The 20,294-nt window shown below is 40.4% G+C and overlaps 1 protein-coding gene and 1 long non-coding RNA gene across 2 annotated transcripts; one reads left to right on the forward strand and one right to left on the reverse strand.

The window, feature by feature from the left end:
* LOC142061254 (uncharacterized) lies at positions 1–10,251 on the forward strand. The gene is made up of 3 exons (XR_012662083.1): positions 1–281; positions 6,353–6,406; positions 10,124–10,251. It is a non-coding gene; the product is annotated as an uncharacterized LOC142061254 (long non-coding RNA).
* On the reverse strand, positions 9,289–18,319 carry LOC142061253 (ovomucoid-like). The gene is made up of 4 exons (XM_075102070.1): positions 18,060–18,319; positions 15,930–15,949; positions 13,094–13,221; positions 9,289–12,570 (listed from the first exon to the last, which is right to left on the reverse strand). The coding sequence occupies exons 1-4, from the start codon at positions 18,121–18,123 to the stop codon at positions 12,525–12,527; spliced, it is 258 nt and encodes an 85-aa protein (XP_074958171.1). The 5' UTR covers positions 18,124–18,319; the 3' UTR covers positions 9,289–12,524.
* Positions 18,320–20,294: the final 1,975 nt, after the last annotated feature.

A 20,294-nucleotide genomic window follows, 5' to 3' on the forward strand; every position in this document is an offset into this window, starting at 1 on the left:
GGCCGGGAGAGAGGCTCAGCCCCGCCGCCATCTTGGGACAGCGGCGGGCGGGGTTCCGCTGCCGACATCTTGAGTGCGGCGTCGCGCCGGAGGCCGCCATGTCGGTGGTGGCCACAGCGTGACAGCGGCGGCCGGCCTCCCGCAGCCCGTCCCGCACAGCCCCGGCCCCCTTGGCCTCACCCCACGTCGCGGCTGGCAAGACGCCCGTCCGCAGCCCGGTGACAGAATAGAGATCGCCGGCGAGCGATCCGTGCCCGCTGAGCTACAGGGACATAAATTGGGTACGTTGAAAGGGAAGGAATTGAGGAAACCCTGAAAGGTCCGTGAGGCGGTCTGGCACAACGGCAGCAGCTACACGCGTGAGGCAGCGTGCCCCTGAGGTGACGTGGATGACAACAGCTCGCTGGCCACAGCGAGCCTCTGAGGTCCCTTCGCACATGTAGGGACACTAAAGTAATTTAGAAAAATGATCCCTCAACCCACAGTTCTATATGAACAGAGAAGTAATAGCGATAATATCTCCAGAGGCTTTAGCCCAGCTAGTTGCCTTTGCAGCATTTTTTGGGTCTGTATTCAGGGTATCTTTTAATCATAGGATGGTTTGGGTTGGAAGGGACTTTAGTCCAACCCCCCTGCAGTGAGCAGGGACATCTCAACTAGATCAGGTTGCTCAGAGCCCCGTCCAACCTGACCTTGAATGTTTCCAGGGATGGGTCATCTACCAGCTCTCTGGGCAACCTGTGCTGGAGTTTCACCGCCCTCATTGTAAAAAATTTTTTACCTATGTCCAGTCTAAATCCATCCTTCTTTAGTTTAAAACCGTTACCACTTGTCTCATCACAACAGGCCTTGCTAAAAAGATTGTCCCCATCTTTCCTATAGTCCCCTTTGAAGTATTGAGAGGCTACCATAAAGCGTCCCTACAGACTTCTCCAGACTGAACAACCCCAACCCTCCCAGCCTGTCCTTGGAGAGGTGCTCCAGCCCTTGGATCATTTTTATGGCCCTCCTCTGGACCTTCTCCAACAGTTCCATGTCCTTCTTATGTTGTATAATCAGTGCATTTGGATTGATCCCAGTAGAAATCACAATTTACTAAACATCTTGAAGGCACATTTCATGCAAACCCCAAGGAACTGAGAAAAAAAAAGAGCAGGCTGTTTGCTTTTTGCAAAGACCAACATGCAAAGAGTCAGTTACTGGTTTAATGATCACCCCACAATAACCCACAATGCTCTGTTGTAAAATATGAAGTAAGACAATAAACTTCTAGTTTGACTTTACAGAATGAGCAGAGTGAGCCTCAGAAAAGCTATTCAGAAAACCCGCATGTACAGGATGCATTGAGACCATCTCTTTTGAAGGATCACAGAGCAAATGAGCATTCACATTTAGCCTGATGTTGCTCTTATTTACTCCAACTGTGAAATGGCTTCAGGAAGTGTTCCTATTTAACTTTTCCTCTTGCATATTAGAAGCAATTCTCATGACTATAAAATAACTGCTCTGCCCAAGTCTTGTTTCTCTTCATGCCTTGGCTAACTTCTCACATCATCACTGCTACCTACAAAGACTGCAGGAACTTCTATCAGCTAATGCCTCATAAAAATCTACTTGCAGTCTGGCATGTTACATTCCTGTAAGGTTCTTTCAGTACTGAGGAGAAAAAGAAGGTAGAAGAAGGCAGCATACAGCAAGAAAAGAATGACCCAGTGACAGGAATGCATGCAGGACAGACTAGTTTAAGCCAGGTTCCTGAATCAGAGGAAGTGGTGCCACTGGTGCTATTGCTGAACATAGGGCAGTTGGGAACAGCTGTGCAAAACAGGGACAGACCATCTTCTTGTCAATCATTGTGGATTTTAGATGTGTCAACAGCAGCACCCAAAAATTTAGACCCCCAAAATATGGAGAAAGTAGGTAAGTGAGGCCTCCCTGCTCTGAAAAGGCAGAGAAAGGAAACAGTAGTTCATTCAATAGAAGGATTCAAGTCTAGCAATACTTGTTCCATCCCTCCCTCCCCAAAGGCAGGGGGGCATGCATTCGGTGGCAATAAGATAAGACTGCCAAAAGGCCACAAGAGAGACTAAATCAAATTAAGGAATTTGGGCAGGGCAGTTTGGTTTAACTGTCATTTAAACTTACATATAAACAGACTATATGAATTGTTAAGTGGTTACAAGATAGACAACAGAAAGAAGACACACCTTTTTTTTTCCTTAAGAGAAGCCTAGTAACTTATCACATAGATCAGTTATACATAGATCTTTGAAAGTAGTTTCATGGTTCTATTTCTTTGTCTCCAATGCTACATATGAGCAAGTTTAGCCTTTTAGGCACTCAAGGATATCTAAACTAAAACCCAAGGCAAAGCAATTAGAAACTAGAGATGCTGAGCCATCAATAAAAATACTGTTCTGGTCTTGATCAAATTTGAAATAGCACACTGTATTACATGTAGTATTTTACTGAGTTTACAAAGTTAAGAGGCTATTTTTTCTTTAATATTGGAGCATTAGCTTTGCTTCCTTTTCTGCAGGGTTTTGAAGCCTCATTTATAGCTGATGGAAGCTATTTGGTCATACATACAAGTTTAGATTTTAAGAAGGTCTCATAACTTATTTCTGTAACACAATTATTATTAAATCAAAAAGGAGAGACCTGAGGGAATTAACACATTCCTTTATACTTTAAAGAAAAAGTCTACAACCCACAGACTCTCAATATTTACCAGTCTCCAAAAGAGATGTTTAAAAACTTTAATATTCTGAGACAATGAACACATAGAGAGCATTCCCAACCAATGACAAAGTTAGGCACTAACTACATATGAAGTGGCTAGCAAAACCTCATCAACATTTCAAAACTTAAAGCTTCTAAGGGAACAACTTATTAAATACCCATCTAGCTCCAAACAGAAACTTCAAGCTGAGAAAAATTACTGTAACACCTCATTAACAATTTATGCATCACTTTCCTTGTACCTGCTCCTACCCCATCAATATAGTTCCTAGGAGAAAGGGGGGGAAGAAAAAAATCTTATAGCATACCCTAACCACAAACACACCACCATTTTCTCCCAAGACTAGTCTTTCTCTCCATATTTATAAGAAATTGGTACCTAATGTGTCTCACCTGCATCACTGAGTCAGCAGCTAGTATTTTGCTCCTCTCTCCACAGCTGATATTGGTAAAAGTGAATCAAAGGGATTCTGACATACAGGGTTCCTTCTACATGTCAGTAGTGTCTTCACCCAGGTATAAATATCTATCCTCACATTTTTGTGCCTTCTATACATAGAAATTTTCTTTTTTAACAATGTTAAACTTTGAAAGAATTACTTCTATTTTCTGATATGCATATGTACCTCTTCACCCTGAAAAAGCTCAAGAACGTTTTATAAAAACTTTGGGATTACCATAGCACTGATATGGTAAAAATATTTCCTTCTGTTGCTAATACTTGCTGTTGTCTGCCAGTTTTATTGGAATGCTACCATACTGTCTTTATTCATACCTGGATGTTACAACTCATATCTGCGCTGGCCAAGTGTTTGGCCATAACTTATAGTTTAAATATAGAGGATTCTGGGACTACATGTCTTTTCCCTTTAAGGAAGGTGGTCTCAGCTTGGACAATTACATACCTGTTTGCAATAGTACAAAGTTACCAGATCCTTAGTGCTCTTGGCAGTCATGAAGGTTTACAAAGTCATGAAATCACTTCTCACTAATTCTTTAATTAGGGAAGAGTTTATGGAAAAGGATGATGCATGCATTTGTAAAACAGATTTGCTGCTGTGAGCTTGAAGTAAGTTTATTCACAGGAGAAAATGCTTTTCTAGTGGCACTTGGACCCTTCTGAATTATATTTATTTACAGTTTCATAAATGGGAAGTCCATCTGCTGCCAAGGTGTTTTGGTTTTACAGAGTGGAACTGTCTTATCTTCCCAGACTACAAGCTACTCAGGGCTGCCTTCAGTTGACCTGGCTGATGGAAGCTGTTGTGATTTCCTCCAGCGAGAACGAGAGTTCAGCTGCCCAGTGACCCCATTCAGAATAGCCATGTTTGCTTTGGTTGCTTGAAAACATGGAGGCGTTGCTTAGAAATTCATGTAAACTACTGGCTATTTAATTTCATACAAGTGACAAGGGATATCAGTTTCTGTCAGTTTGTGGGAGATTACAGGCAGCCCTTTGTGGAAGAGTGTGCTGGTGGCATTGAGAGGTGCAGTCTGCTGACAATCACCACATGCACCTCTCCTTTAAGAGGGTGCCGAATCGGCTAAAACAACAGGCCTGAGAGTCTGTGCTGGATGTCAGAATGCAAAAATAAAACAGCTTCCATAATTGCAATAAATTCTTAGTAAGGTATATAACAAAAAAATCAAATAGTGTAGCATCTCAGTGTCTGCACTCTTGCCTCAGGCAGGCATGGGGTGAAAGGCAATAGGCACAGGGGTGATGTTCTGTGATTTCACAGATTTACAAAAGGATTCAAGGAAACTGTGTCTTCCTTTGAGCTTCTGATTTTTTTTTCCTGCTCAGACACCTTCTATAAGACTTGGACTCAGAAGGGAACTATAGATAAATGTATATTTGGAGTTGGGAGGTGGAAAGAAATTTGCAGCCTTCTGCTTCAGGGTAGGTAGGGTTAGGACTGGGGTAGGGAACTGAGGGCCTTCAGAGCTGGGATTAAACTGGGTTCCTGCTCATTGTGGGAGAGAGGTAAGGGCTGGGGCCGGGATGAGCTACAATGCAACGCTTGTTGGGAACTGGGAGGGAACTCCCTTGTTTCGTCATTCCCCTGTTTGGAAGGGTGTGAGTCCTTCTCTGTCAAAATCCTCAAGCCCTCCTGTAAAGTGTCACTGAAGTGCAGTCTATGGAAGTAACAGCAGATTCAGTCCTTGCAGTGATGGGCTTGTCCACTGCCAAGGTGGAAACCAGCCACGAGAGTGGATACAGCAGCAGGAACAAATGTGTCCTTCTTTTGTTATGCTCTGTGTCATGTGAAATCATCTTCCTTTCAGCACACTCAGAAAGGGTAGAGGTATGCTGGTGGGAGGCCAGCAGCTGCAGATGTGCTATGCTTCTCCCAGGAGATGGCACCTCAGTGGCATGGATGGAAAACAGCCATCTCCCTGCCCCTCTACCTTCAGTTGCTGCTTCTGGGAGGTCTGAAAGAACATGGTCATAGCTTGGCCAAATTAGCATAAAGTTTGTGTGTCACACTTCTCTGTAAAGAGGGGCTATTATTCTTTGAGGAATTAACCTTTGGGAATGAGATACTAGAGCTGTCATGCTTGTAGCTAATGCTTTCTGATTTCCTGTTATACCTGAGAATTTCTAGGCCTAACAAGGGGAAAGCTTCGTAATTAGTGATCCCTGTGACCATCTTGTGCTGGAATTTTATGAGTCCAATTGGGAAAGAAAATTTTTTAGATCTTTCCAGTTTTTCAGATTTTAGATGTGTATCTCTCTGTGTTTGCTTGTGTCTCAATAGTTTAACACACCTTATGTCCCACAGAATTGGAAAAATAGCCCTTTATGGATAGTTGATAAGTTAATTCACATGTAACTCACAGTGTACGTAACTTGCTTACAAAGCTTTGCATTATTAGAAATTGTCCAAACTGTCAAAGAATTTATGTTCTATAATGTAAAAGTTGACTATCGTGTTATGAGTTATCCAAGGACAGATGGATGCACAGTTTGGATTACTATTTGAATTTGATCATGCCTCCTTCTGAGTGATTCCTGAGGAAGATCGTTACTGCCTCAGTTTCCCAGTTTCTCAAGGAACTGAATCCCAGAACCCAACTGTTATCAGACTTTAGCTGTTTTGATCACAGTCTTTTATCTTCTGCAAAACAGAGAGGAAATTTTGCTTCTTAATGATTTTTGCAAGGAAATCTGTAATATATGAAACTGAGGAACAGGGTAAAAAAGAGCCAAAATTTATATATGGATTTGTTCAGGCATTAGTCCAAGCAACAAAGGTCATCAGGGTGTACCTAGGAGAAGTAAGGATGGTAAAATTGAATAATGTTCTCTGAAGAATATCAGAGCTCATTTCATTTCAATTCACTTTAGTATTAGTCAAATGTTTTACATTGATGGTTGCTTCATCTGAATTGGAGGGAAAAAAGTGAGACAATGATTAGAGTTGTCATAGTGATAGGTGAAGTATGAAAGCCGAAACAGAACAGAAGAAAACTAGAGATAATGAGCTCCATGCCACAGAGAATGGTTGGAATCGCCTTTTTGGGAAAAATTCCTAGACAAGACTGTCAGTCTCACATTTCTTGACAATCATCATGAATTTTTGTTTTGTTTTATTTTTCATGACAGATACATATTTTTCTCCATGTGGCTTGTTAAACCCAGGAGAAGACCCTTTCTCTTGTAAGTGAATATGTAAAATCCTATAAACATTTTTTCATTAAAAATATATGTCTTTCCTCAGACACCAGTTTCTTTTCCTGCTTCTTTATTAGTACACTCTATGTGTGTTGGTTGTTGCACATTACTGAAATACATAGCTTTGGTACTCTGATGTTCTGCACTGTAATTTTTAAAGCTTTGGGGAGAGAGGGCAATATATCTGTTTAAACAGAGCAGGTGGGAACCTGCATGTTTTGTGCAAAGATAATGGGACAGCATTCCAATCTCCTTTACTGTTAACGGTGTCAAATCTGGTAAGAAAAAATATTTTTTCTATCTTTTTCTAAGTTTTCAATGCTAATGTGATCAGAGTTAATTTAGCACCATATCCTGATTGTTCAACCATTCTCTTAGCTCAAGACTTGCTTTTTTTCCTCTCCCATCTATTTTTTTCATATTGGAGCTGGCTGAAGGATGTTCCAAAGCCAGATATTGCCATGAAAATACAAATTCAATAAACGCGTAAACTTTTAAGATGCCTTCTTGACACATGTCTGAAATAAAGAGTGCTAAGTGTTGGCAACTTCATTTGTATTTTGGTGGTGACTTTTTTTTTTTTTTTGCCAGTTGTATTTGCAGCCACAAGTTACAGAGTCTTCTAGAGTAAGATCTTATGACCTTAAGATCAAATAGTTGAAAACATCTTCTGCTTACATTCTCTAAGTTGTGACACTGAGGGCCTGTTTTTTTCCAAATACTTAGTATTATTAGAAGATTCAAAACACCAAATAACTGTAGTAGCTGGAAACACTCAACAAGCATGAGATAACATTTGAGCTATTTAGTGCAAACAGCCTGAGCGCTATCACACTGGTTTTAGAGCAGGGTTAGAATGCAGGTCACCAGGCTGACCAAGACACCATAATGAAGCCAGTCGAATGTGAATTATATTCCATTATACCTCACTAGTCAGTCACTTGGTATTCTTCAATCCAGAGACATGGGATTCTGGTCTGATCTAAAGAATGATTTATGTAATAGTAACTGTAGAGCATGGCTGGCAATTTTTCATGTTGCCCTTGATGTCTTTGAGATGGTAATTGCTAGTGTAGGAGTCAGGAGATCTGGATGTTGGTTCCGGCTCACGCATACATCTCTGATATATAAGAGGTTTTGATTGAAGTGGCCACATTCCTCCTCAACAGTTTGCTTTCTAGGTCAATCTCTGAGTTCTTAGGGGCAGGGTCCATCTCTTATACGGAGCACATAGAGGACCTAGCACCAGTACTTTTCATCTGCTGCACTTAACATGCTTGAACAATGACAGTAACAACAATATCAGAAAATACAGTGCAGGCTTTCTGGACAAGTAATGTAGCTTTGTATGGCACTGGCATTTTCTTCTTCAGGAGTCCAACCCATCTGATTTTCAGGCCTGTATTTCATTACTTCTTGTCACAGACATGAAAAACAAAATGTCGTAAGACCCTACAGTGAAAGCCCTTCATTCTCCTCCACTTATAACTAGATTCATCGATGATATGTGAGTAGCTTTTCAGTGCTGAGTTTTGAAAACTCTGATCCTCAATGAGTGCAAGGAGATCTGTTCTATTTTTCAATTCAATGCCAATATCTGGCTAGCTCTATTTTATTTTCTAACAAACAGGATCTGAGCATGTTTCATCAGCTCACTCAAGCTACATACATTTTTCCTTCCCCATATTTCTATGTCATTGCTCCGTCACACAAACCTGACTGTCCAGATTGTCCGGCTGCTTCAGCATTTTCTTCAGATGTCATTTACAGCAATTTGCAAATCATGTTCTTTGCTCTGGTATGTGGCAAAAGCTGGAATGCTTCTCAGCATTATCTGCAGCTATGGGCCAGCACATGATGCTAGCAGGAGCTGATAAAATGCACAAGCGCTCCATGTTGGAGAGTATTGCTTTTCGGCTGTTCACGTCGACTGTTTCATGTCAGAAGTTATCAGAAAGGAATTAGAGTCCCAGGGGTCTGTGGAAGATGATGATGTCTGTGGTGGACTATTTTAGACCTCTAACTTACAGGGTTCTGAATCACCCTTGTGGATGTGCATTGGCTGCATGGGAAACCTAGTATCTTAGGTTGGGCCACAAACACTGTCAGTTAAATATGTCAATATACTAAAGCAGATGGTGTGAATATCCACTTAGGCTATAACAAGCCAAGCTAGAAAGCAGAAAATGTTCCCAAATTGTCTGCTGGGTTTTCTGACATCATGATGGAACATCAAATCTTTGTTTTCTCATTTGGATCATTGTCAGTCAAGACACATCCAGGGTAAATTGAACTGTTTTGAGAATCTTTTTAGGTTGATTGTCCAGACCCACAAGCCTTTGAGCTATGAGAAACTTTTACAATATTACCTTGCTCATCTGCATTCCTACTGCCTAATTGCTGAGACCTGGTTTCTAGATAAACAGAATTCATGATAGTGATGGTTTTAGTCTGTATCCTAGGATAGACAGAAGAATGTTCTGCTAACATCTTCCATTAATCCCTCTCATTCAGTACTACTCTTTTAACAGGGAACAAGACTAGTTGATGAGCAGTAACATTTCATACTGGCAGATTTTTTGCTGCCACTGATTTAAGTTGAATTTCAGTACCAGCCTACATTCTCATGTAGTCAGAGTCACCTGACTAGCCTCTTTCACCAGTCCATGCTCATAGCCCTTAAGTCTTGCTGGTCTTGTGCCAGAGGTCATGAGCACTTGTGGCTTTAACCAACAGTTTCTTATTACCTTAGCACAGACTTACAATTAATCTTTTTACCAGCAACATATCTAATTAATGCTGGAGGTACTAATGTGAGCAGTCTAGCTAAAGAAAGAAAAAATGCACAGAAAGTACCTGATCTGGTAGTCTGGTGACAACAGAGGATTTTTATTGCATTGCTTTTCTAGTCAAATGACTTACCTGCCACTTAAAGACATGGCAACTTTACTAGACTCGTGAAGATTTTTAGAAAATATTTCAGTAGTATCTAATGTCCCTATCTTTGGCCAGGTAAAAATGAAAAAACCCCTCTAATGTCAGTTTACATCAGTATTCTCATAATATATGCCACCATTCTAGTATTGTCCATCATTTATTCACGGAAGTTCACGCTGGGTTGAAAGAGACTGGGGAGATAACCATATAAACTCCTAAAAAAATCCACATTAGTTTGTGTTAGAATTACAAGATTTTCCAGCCTCTTTATTTCATAGAGAAGATAAAATCCTTTATTAGTGATTCAGTCAGCCTGCAGGATTCTTGAGTACATGGCTTAGCTGAATATGTGGACTCCACTAAGCAGTCATGGGAAAAGAAAGAAGGCAGGATGGTCAATGTGTGTTTTACTACATTTTTTTTTTCAGCTAACAGATGTATCCTTAGGAATCAGCAAAGATTATATTGCTCTGGTTTGTGCACTAAAGTAAGCCTGAGGACATAATGAGAAGGAATGGACAAGTACTCTCCAGCTTCCTTATTTAAAGTCTTCCCTGAGCTTTTTTCTCCTGAAGGTTTCCTCCCATTTTTCCTAAGATTTGTAGTATTTGTTACATTTCACCGTAAGCTTCCCTTGTTATGATAATGTATTTTACCTTCCATAAAAAATAATCCTCTTCAACTTAAATTCCATTGCTTCTCAGCATTTGATATATTCATCTCTGGTATCCTCTCTCTACCTTCTGTCTTCCCTTTCTCTTTTAGGTGTCAGAATGCAGGCTAACGGAGAGGAAGAGATGAACAAAATTAAAGAGATTTTATGGGATGTTAAACTCTAGTCAATATGTGTTGATCTCTGGTAGATTCCTGTTGTTGTGTTAAAACACTGTCCATTGGTTCTGCTTGACATTCACCCATCTTCCCATAGTACTGTCACTGCCACCATCTGAAAATGCTTGAACATGCCAAATTTCTTAATCTGTGATTTGTTACATCCGTTCTTCACTAATGTAGAAGGAAGGTCTGCTTTCCAAAGCAACCATGAGTGTAACTTACATATGAAAATGTCATTCTGATAACTTGCTTCAGTCTTATGAAAAAATTATTTTAAACATACCCATGAGAACAGTTCATAGCAAGGTAAACTTCCCACAATCAGAAAGTATTAATGATGGAGGGACTAAATAAAGAAATATATGTGATAGAAACCTGCTTACTGTCTGGAGGCTCTCTTTTTTAACTATGAAATGAACATTTGGTTTCATGGAAATGGCCTTTATTAACTAAGCCTTTGTTAACAACGTGCAAAGATGAAGAATGTCACTGTGATTTGCTTTGCCATCTTTTCTGGAATAACAACAATAAGCTGGCATTGTAGGGAACCACAGCTTGTTCATAATGAACTGTGCTTTTTGTTTCATGAAGAACATGGCCTGTGAAGATGAGCCCCTCCACCACTTCCCCCCACTCACACCACACATAAAGTTTGATTCTACTGAAAGGAATACACCAAGCAGAAACACAGTCTGGGAGGTACCATGAAGAGAGTGACCACACTCCTCACTCTAGGAGCTTTGTGTTCCTCACATACTTGTGTGATCTGCCATTCAGAGCAGTAGTCTGTCCTTTGACACATGAAGATGCTAATTAATCCTGACTTTAGTTACAAAGAGAAGGGGGCTGTGGTCTATGCAGAAACTCTTCATCCATCTTCTTTAGTCTCAGTGTTTAGGTCTGCAGTTTTATCCTGGCACTTGGCTAAGACTGCTGTTCTAAACTGATAGCCTCAACAGAACATCAAAGTGAGTATTTTCTGCTTATGCATTGCCTAGAAAATAACATGCCCATTGTGTCCTTTCTGAAAGATGAGAGTTAAAGCCAAGGTTACAGGTAGGCTCCCATCAGTTTCAGTGGCCTTTGAATGATCTGGAGAGTTGAGAAGGTTTTTGATGTACTAAGAGCACCCCTGTCCATTAGAAAGGAGTCTGAAGCCTCCCACAGTGGCAAATAAGCCCCACTCCATCCCAGAAACAGTCCTCAGGTTCCTGTCTGCTACCCATGGTTTCATGGCACACATCAGTGTCTGGGAATAGCATATAATAATGTTAAGAAATCCATCTGGCCAAGATTTACATAACATTCAGTAGCTACTGCTATTTTGTATACCCTTGACTGACTACTCAAGTGTAAATGACATAAACTAGCTTAATAATGAAGATAATAAGGGTGTAAGAGCGGAACAGAAATTTCTTCAGGTCTGAAAACAGCCAATTTATCAGAAGTGAACAGAGTCATTAATGGTCACATTTAAATGACAGGATTTAACAGAGACACTGCTATGAAGCTTGTACACTCTTACCGTTTACCAGATTTGTTTCATTTGAAGAAAAAAAAAGAGCCAGATTATAGGGTAAATTCCAGTAACATGAGGCCATCTAGAGCATATTATCCACGTTACAATTTTTGTCTTCTGGGCTTTGTTTTTTTTGCCTCTGGCCCTAGCTCCTGCTCTGTGATTATTTTCTGTAACTTGGGAAATATCTCATTTGTGAATAATAGATGCAATAAACTTATTCGCTAGAAAGGTCACCATGGACAAAAAAAAGTGTCAACGTCTATTTTAATAATCATGCAAACTAAGTAGCTAAACAACACACATCAATTAGATTTGTACAAAGTTACAAGAAAAATGAGCGTTTAAAGTTTAGCTACAAAACTGGAAGAGTCCAAGCACTGCCTAGGAAAGCTGAACCCTTTGAAAAGAAACATCTGCAAAAGTTTCTGGTTAAATGAAAAGAAAACACTTCAACAAGGGCAGCAGAGGCAATGCCTGCGCTGACCGACTTGTGTCTGCCAAAATCAGGTGGCATTGCCAGAAGATTTGAACATTAACCATGGAGACAAATATATGATGAAGGGCTCATGTGAAAATGAGAATATGGGAATGCTCCTGAGAATCCTGAGGAAACATTTTGCAGGGAGGACAGAAGTGTCAATCCCAACACTCAGAGGCAGAGAGAAGCAACAAATGAGAAAGCGCAACTGAAAAGCCTACTTTGTGCTTTGTTCACCATCATCAGAACAGGCAGGATGAATGAAATTAAATTAAGAGATTGTGATAAGGCAGTGTAAAGCTGTTCTCGGCACTATGTGATGCAGAATTCATTCAGCATGCCCCTGCTTGCTTCATGTGTAAGGCACCTCTACTTCTCCTGCAAAGGAAAGGGAGGACATAGACATTGCAGACAGTAAGCTTAACATTATAAACTAAAATCTCTCTGAAATCCTCAGCCAACAACTTGCTAACAGACACTATAAACATTTGTAGCAGACAAGAAAGCACTGATCTGTAAACAATTTTCTTTTAAAAATTATGTATTTTATCCTTAAAAAGCAAGATATTTCCAGTACTGCTTTTGAATTCTAATATGACCTGATTTGGGTCCAGGTGCCTGGTTAGCCCTGAGTTGCTCATTGGATCTTCTCTTTACTTTATGACTTCTACAGTTTATGCTAGAATAGGAAGTTGCTAACACAAATATCAAGGTCGTTTGTTTAGCTCAATTGGACCTTATTGGTGGGAGAAGTAATAAGTTTATAAAGATTAAGCAAAGAAGCAGAGGAGTAGCAACCCACAAAAAAATGATAGCACTTAGGTGGAATGGAAATACTCGATAACTCAGCCAGTGTCAGATTTTGTCTTGTTCAGGAGTAATTACATAGCATTGTACTTACAGGACTGCTTTGCAGAAAGAACATTTGTTGTTATATGTTTTCCCATCAGAGCCGCAAAAAGGTTGATAGAGTCTTTCACAGTAAATAGGTCTTCCTCTCTCTAGGTTCTTGTATTCATGGCAGTCTATCTGCAAATACATTGTCATTTTAATTTGAATCCATCTTTCTCACATTCTCCATTCACCTACAGAAATAATGATTATATGAAATTTTTGGACAAGTGTGTCAGCTGCTCCAGAGCAACATAAAATCATAGAATCATTAAGGTTGGAAAAGACCCTTAAGATCATTGAGTCCAACCTCTAACCGCTAACCTATCACTGCCAAGTCCACCGCTAAACCATATCCTCAAGCACCACATCTACCCTTCTTTTAAATACCTCCAGGGATGGAGACTCAACCACCTCCCTGGGCAGCCTGTTCCAAGCCTGACAACCCTTTCGGTGAAGACGTTTTTCCTAATATCCAACCTAAACCTCCCCTGGCGCAGCTTGAGGCCATTTCCTCTCGTCCTATTGCTTGTTACTAGGGAGAAGAGACTGACCCCCGCCTCGCTACAACCTCCTTTCAGGTAGTTGTAGAGAGCGATAAGGTCTCCCCTCAGCCTCCTCTTCTCCAGGCTAAAAAACCCCAGCTCCCTGAGCCGCTCCTCATAAGACTTGTTCTCCAGACCGTTCACCAGCTTCGTTGTCCTTCTCTGGACACACTCCAGCACCTCGATGTCCTTCTTGTAGTGAGGGGCCCAAAACTGAACACAGTCCTCAAGGTGAAAAAGAGTTCTCTTTTTTCCAACATGATCACTGGGGCTCTACCATCTATATTAGCTGAGCCTAAGCCTCAAAAACCCCCATTATTTCTGACAGAGATGTGTGTGATGCTACCCACGGCAGGTATTGAGCACCTTCAGGGACTTCACTGTCTGTCTGAATAAGAATACAGTCAAGTAGAAGAAATACAGCCTCTTTTCCGTCTACAGAAAAGTTGAGGCTTAACAGTTTTTCTTCTATCTGATTGCAATTGTCAGTAAATTCAGGTGAGATCAGTTCTCAAGGATGTGAAAGGTTTCTGTCTCTCTATTGCACAAGTATCAGCTCTTGACACTTTTTACACTGATGAAAGGATTTGCCCAGGCAGAGTTATGTAAAGCCCTATTTAAGTATTAGCATGAAAATAAGTTCTTTAAAGGCCCTCATCTGATGGTGGGACTGTATGCATTACATATGAAAATGGGAGTACAAACTAATAAAAGGAGTGACTGAAAGTGCTGATGTCCTGGTTTTGGGCTCAATCTTCCTCTATCAAGGGAATGTTGTTCCTGGTATTTGACAAGCAAGGAGTTCCTTTTGCAGTGCACATGTTCTATTTAATGTACTGTTTGTTATTCTCAAAAGCCTAGGGTTTGCTTGCCTAGGAAATCACCTCTCCTTACAGGTGCTGTTGGAGCTAAAATTGGTTCAGCTCTTTTTGCTGCTGGTCTGGTGACAATCTGAAGCATATTAGTCTTTGGAGAGACACTGTGAATGGAGCTTTTACTTTCTGAAGGTCTAGCCAAAATATGTATTATAAGTGTATATATTTAAAACAGAACCCAGCCTTGCTGTTCTCTTGTTATGGCCTGATTATTTTCCCCTTTCATTCCAACTCTCAGTGAAGGATAGGAGTATTACTTCAGCCAAACCCTGGAATTTATGATAGATTATATGAATGGGTTTATGATAGTCATTGCCTGGGGTCTGCAGGTGGGTGAAGTGAGGAGCTGTGTGTGTTCAGCGCCTTCAGCAGCCCAGCTCCTATGCCATGGCTGCAGCACAGGCTTAGAGGTCTCCATTGGCAAAAAGGGTCATTAGCCAGTCATTCCTTTGGGTATTATGGGCTTAAATCCAGTTCCGGGGGGTGGGGGTGGAAAGCAGCATGTGGGGTGTTATTTTACTCAGGTTTTTCCTTCATTTGGTCCTTTCCCTGTCCTCCAAAGCCCTGGCTGCTCACACATTTCAAACTCCTAGCCCCAACTGCAAAAGCAGGTCAGAGACCTGACAGGTTTCCACAATGTAACCCAGCAGAGGCAGTGGCATGGGAGGGAATCTCTGTACCTTGTAACTTTTCATCTTTAAACTGGCCAGCCACCAACTCATGAGAGTCAAGGGCCAGTTGATAAAAAAGCTAGAAACTATGTGAATTTGCCCCATATATATTTGTAACAGCTGGTACAATTAGGAAGGTACTTAATTTGGTATGGAGAATGGAACAGGCTCTTCCTGCAAAAGTATATATGTCTTGGTGTAGTTTGAAACATCAGAGGCTGTATATGTTCTGCTAGTATGGGACCAGCTCTGTGTGTGTGTATGCGTGTGTGTATGAATTCCCACTCCCTGCTGCTGTCCACTGGAATCCCAAAGGGCTTGTCTCTGCTCATCTGAGTAAGGAATTTTATTGCTTGGTGCCTCATTTCTTTCAGTGGTTGACCACAGGATGGACACTCCAGCATAGTCAGAGAGAAATTAAAATCTCCAGATAGGTGATTTAGGATCTGAAAGTCACGAAGAAAGCCTTATAGTGTCATCATCAGATAAATATTAAAAAACCCTTGATTTCTCTGACTTAAAACTTGGCTTTGGAAAATTTCTTGCCTAGGCTGCATTACATCTAAAAACATAGAAGTTGTCAGGGCAACCGTATGGAAACTGCATACCTCGGACTCAGGGATTTCTCTCTTAAATACTTTGGCAACATTTAGTTAATGTTTAATATGTTTGGTTGTTTTTGTTTTTACCTCATCAGCCTCATGTTGTTACAAACTATATATTCTTATCCTGAGATAAAGGAGAAAATTACTCACCTCATCCTTTTCGGCAGTATCTGCAATATAAACAGAATCACAAAAGAGTAAATAAAAACCACTGTTGAACATTCAGTTTGCAACTTGGATGGTTTCATTAGTATCAGACCTTCCAGCAACACCAAGTCTCCTACCTCCTTGAAAGTAAATACTGGCATAGTTTTTTAGTGTTTAATAAGATACAGATGTCAGGACATACTAAATAAGTAGACCTTATTGTATTGTTTACCTTAGAAAACTGTCAGCAACTAGAACAGCCTTTGTTGTCAGAGGTAATTTCCTCTTTTCCCAAGAGAAAGATTGGAGGCCCCAGAGTCAATAGTATGTTCAATGGCCAGTCTGTTTAGGATGAACTAGTTTTTGAGCATGACTGGGTTTTACTTCCCAAGTTTGTTAAAAAAAGTTGTATGTGGCTGTTAGCAGATCACACTGTCCTTTTATACTTCGATTTTCTGTCAATAATGAGGATAATACCATCATTAAAATATAATACTAAACATATGTAATGATGATAATGCAATTTGGATCATAATGCCACTTTTAAAAGTGTTTTTTCTTGCCAGTCGATACACATTCTAAACTATTTGGCAGAACAATTGACTCCTGTTTTGTATGTGCATGGCATCTGATATAATGAAGCCCTGTTCTCAGGTGGGGCCTCAAAAAGCTCCTTCAAAACAATGATAATTACGCCTCCCAGAAAGTAATCAAGCATTATGGGCATGTCTCCATTATGGTGACACATTTGTTACTTTCTTTAGGAATGTATTTTGTTCTTCTCCTGCCCTGATATCATCATTCCAAGGAATAAAAGTTATCAGGCAGAGGTTTCTGTACAGAAGGAGCAGAAAGAAAATGCATTATGGTCTAAAAGGCAGTACAACTCTAGCACTTGTCTTCCTGGCTAAATGAAGCTTTTTTTGATCTTTAAAGCCATTAAGCTTTACCTTGTCCATGTCAAGTTTCAGTCTATATGACTAGAAGTTTGACTGAGTTTTCATTTTTCTGGATTTGGATCAGATTTAACTCACTTCCACAAAAACATTAAGAGGATATTTTTTCTCTGGTAACCTTTTAGCATCCACTATGTATTTGGGAGTGAATGCAAAACAGATGTGGCTCAAAAGTATCGATCTGTAAAGTTTTAAGACAGACAAGATAAACTAGAAAGTTCAAGGAAGGGATTTTCTGGAATTCTTATGAAAGCAATATTTATTTATTTATCTGCAGTTAATGAAACACTGTTTGAGAGAACAGTTTCCATCAAAAGCATGCCATTTTATTGAAATTTACATTTTCATAAGAATTTTGTGACAATTTTCAAAGCAAACTTTTCAGAGCTATTCAAAATGGAAACAGATTATTTTGTTTCATGATTTTGGTTTTGTTTTAACATTTTCATTTGGTTGCTTCTTTAACATTCATAATGCTATTGAACTGCTGCACTACTAGTTTTAGAGAATAACTCAAAGAGGAGAGGCCAACTCTTCTTTGCTAAGTACAAATTAAGTTTTAGAGGGTTCTTATATTTGCCAACTTATGGTATCAATTCTAAATGTCCTTATTTTTCTATATCTTACTTTTTTTTGTTGCAAGTTTTGATTTAAAAAAAAAGATTACCAAGTGAAGGCTCAAGAAATTCCTCCCAGTGCCCTATTTTACCATTAAGTAACCTGCACCTCAAAGGTCTCTCCAGCCTGGCAAACTAGCATCAGAAAGAGGCTATTCACAGCCATGTTATATGGCCTGTGCATAATCAACTGTCCCCTGCTTGCTCAGTTTGGCAGGAGAAGGACCTCATCAGGTCGAAGTTCCCTGCTCAGATGGAAGAAAAAAATAAACAGGTAAAACCCTGCTTTAGTTCCAAGGCTTTACAGTTCACTTTTTAGTTACAATGCAGAATGCAGCTCTGATTCACACCACCATCAAGGAATAAGTTTCATCTACTCAAGGTGGCAGCTGTACAGCTGGTGCAGTATTGCTTGATAAATAGTGTATAAGCATAAAATTTCATTTGCTTTTTGCCACACAAGTCCAGCAACCATTGCTTACTATCCCAGCAGATGGAGAAGACTGCAGTGTTTGAACATTGGAACTATAATATATCAGGAAGTAAAAAACGTTACTCACTTGCTAAGCAAAGAACAGCCAGGGTGAGGAGCACAAAGATGCCTGTTATCTTCATGGCAGACATGGGTTCTTGACCTGTTTCACAGCCAATCTGTGCTCTGAGTATTCCAGTACACTTAGCTCAAATGTGTATTCATGTATCTGTGAGAGCAGATATATATACACCCATGCACAAAAAGCAGGAACCCTGATGATGAAATCCCCCTTGTACAGAAGGTAATTAGAAGGAGGTGTTGCCCATGGGTAGTGTCAATAAGAATGTCTTCTCTACAACATAGAGGTCATATGTACAGGGCAAAGATGAGCGTCACAGCATGGATTGTGTTGATAAAGGAGATGTATTGTACTTTGTCTAATCCCCTTGCCTAATTAACTGTTCCATCTCCATTAGCAAGTTCAAGGAGTGACTCAGTAAGGTGGTTACTTATTGCTGTTCTGTTATTGCCATATTGACCCTTAGAGCTGCACATAATTCCCTGGGGAAAAATAATTCTTACTGGGTGAGTTTTACAACATTCATACCCGTAGAGCTGAAATGCTTAATTTGTATTCTCTTGAAATTTTTGAGATCCTTGCCACTAGCTGCGCATAGAGGCAATGCTGCTTAGTATGGCCGTACGCACGGCCCTTTCAGACTGCTCTGTGGTAGTCATTGCTGCTTGGAAATGTCTGTGTCTCATGTGAACACCCTCACCCTCACACAGAGCCCAGAAGACCCCCCAGTCTTTCACTGTTCTGCCTTTAAATTTCCACCAGTTTAGAGATCAGAAACAATGCTTTGTGACAGAAGGAGTAAAGATACCGTACTGCACAGCTGAGCAAAGAGAAGTGCTGGGTTCACAGCTGTTGGGCATCCTGCTGAGTTACTGCCTGGTTTGCTGCCATGGAGATATGGAGAAGAGCCCTCTGCCTGCCCCCCTTCTTCTTTGTTGCTACTTCCAGCGCAATAGGTGTCATGTCATGTGGGATTCTTTAAACAAATCCAACATACCGGTGTGTTAGTAAATTAATCAATAGGCATAATTTTCTGGCTCTTAATAGACGGACCGGGGGAGAGTCACAATGGGAAACTCAGGTCTGAGTCTTAGTTTCATAAAGTTCAAAGTAATGTGGAGTTTTGAGCTTATAGTTTTGTTTGAATCCATCCTTCCAGAAGTGCCTCCTCTTTAGCAATTTGCAATGTAGATGTGCAAATTGTCTCAATATTTATTAATTTTTCAATTTTCAATTATTTAATTTAGGGCAACGAAGCTGGTGAAGGGTCTGGAGAACAAGTCTTATGAAAAGCAACTGAGGGAACTGGGTTTTTTACCCTGGAGAAGACGAGGCTGAGGGGAGACCTTTTTACTCTCTACAACTACGTGACAGGAGGTTGTAGCAAGGTGGGTGTTGGTCTCTTCCCCCAAGTTACTAGTGATAGAATGAGAGGAAACGGCTTCAAGCTGCATCAGGGGAGGTTTAGATTGGATATTAGGAAAAATGTCTTTACTGAAAGAGCGGTCAGGCATTGGCACAGGCTGCCCAGAGAGGTGGTGGAGTCACCATCCCTGGAGGTGCTCAAAAAATGTGTAGACGTGGCACTTTTGGGACATGGTTTAGGAGGCCTGGTGGTGTTGGGTTGACGGTTGGACTTGATGATCTTAAGGGTCTTTTCCAACCTTAGTGATTCTATGATTCTAATGTGAAGGATGGCTGTACACCATGACAGTTCACAGTACTTTAGTGATCACCTTCCCACATTGCAAGATAGCCTGAAGTTTTTTCCCCATAGAGGAGTTAGGGTCATATAATGCTAATTTCACTAAGACTGAGGGACAGAAAGTTCTTACAGAAAAGGCTGTAATAGGTCAAGTAGACCTTGGGCCCCACTAACTCATCCCAAGGGGGATACAGATCACCTCATCTTTAATGCATAAAGGGTTAATTTCTCATCACTTAATGGGACAAAAAAAAACAAACTATAAAAGGTGCCATCAAATTCCAGTTCCAGGATAGGTTTGAGGTGGAGGCTTGTAGATTTTTTTTTTTAAAATGTCCTTACTACAGTGATTTAATTTCAAATTTTTCTTTGTTCTTAACTTGGACATCTGTGCATATTCCTGTGAGGCAGAAATCACAAAACACAGGCTGTGTAAATTGGGGTTGGTCTGGATTCTGCTGCTTTGGGATGTCAGTGAAATTTTTGTTCTTGAAAGCCCAAAACTTTTCTGAAGAGCCTGGCATAAAGCATGTATA

The sequence above is a fragment of the Phalacrocorax aristotelis genome, chromosome 8 (assembly GCF_949628215.1).
Source record: "Phalacrocorax aristotelis chromosome 8, bGulAri2.1, whole genome shotgun sequence".
NCBI lineage: Eukaryota > Metazoa > Chordata > Aves > Suliformes > Phalacrocoracidae > Phalacrocorax > Phalacrocorax aristotelis.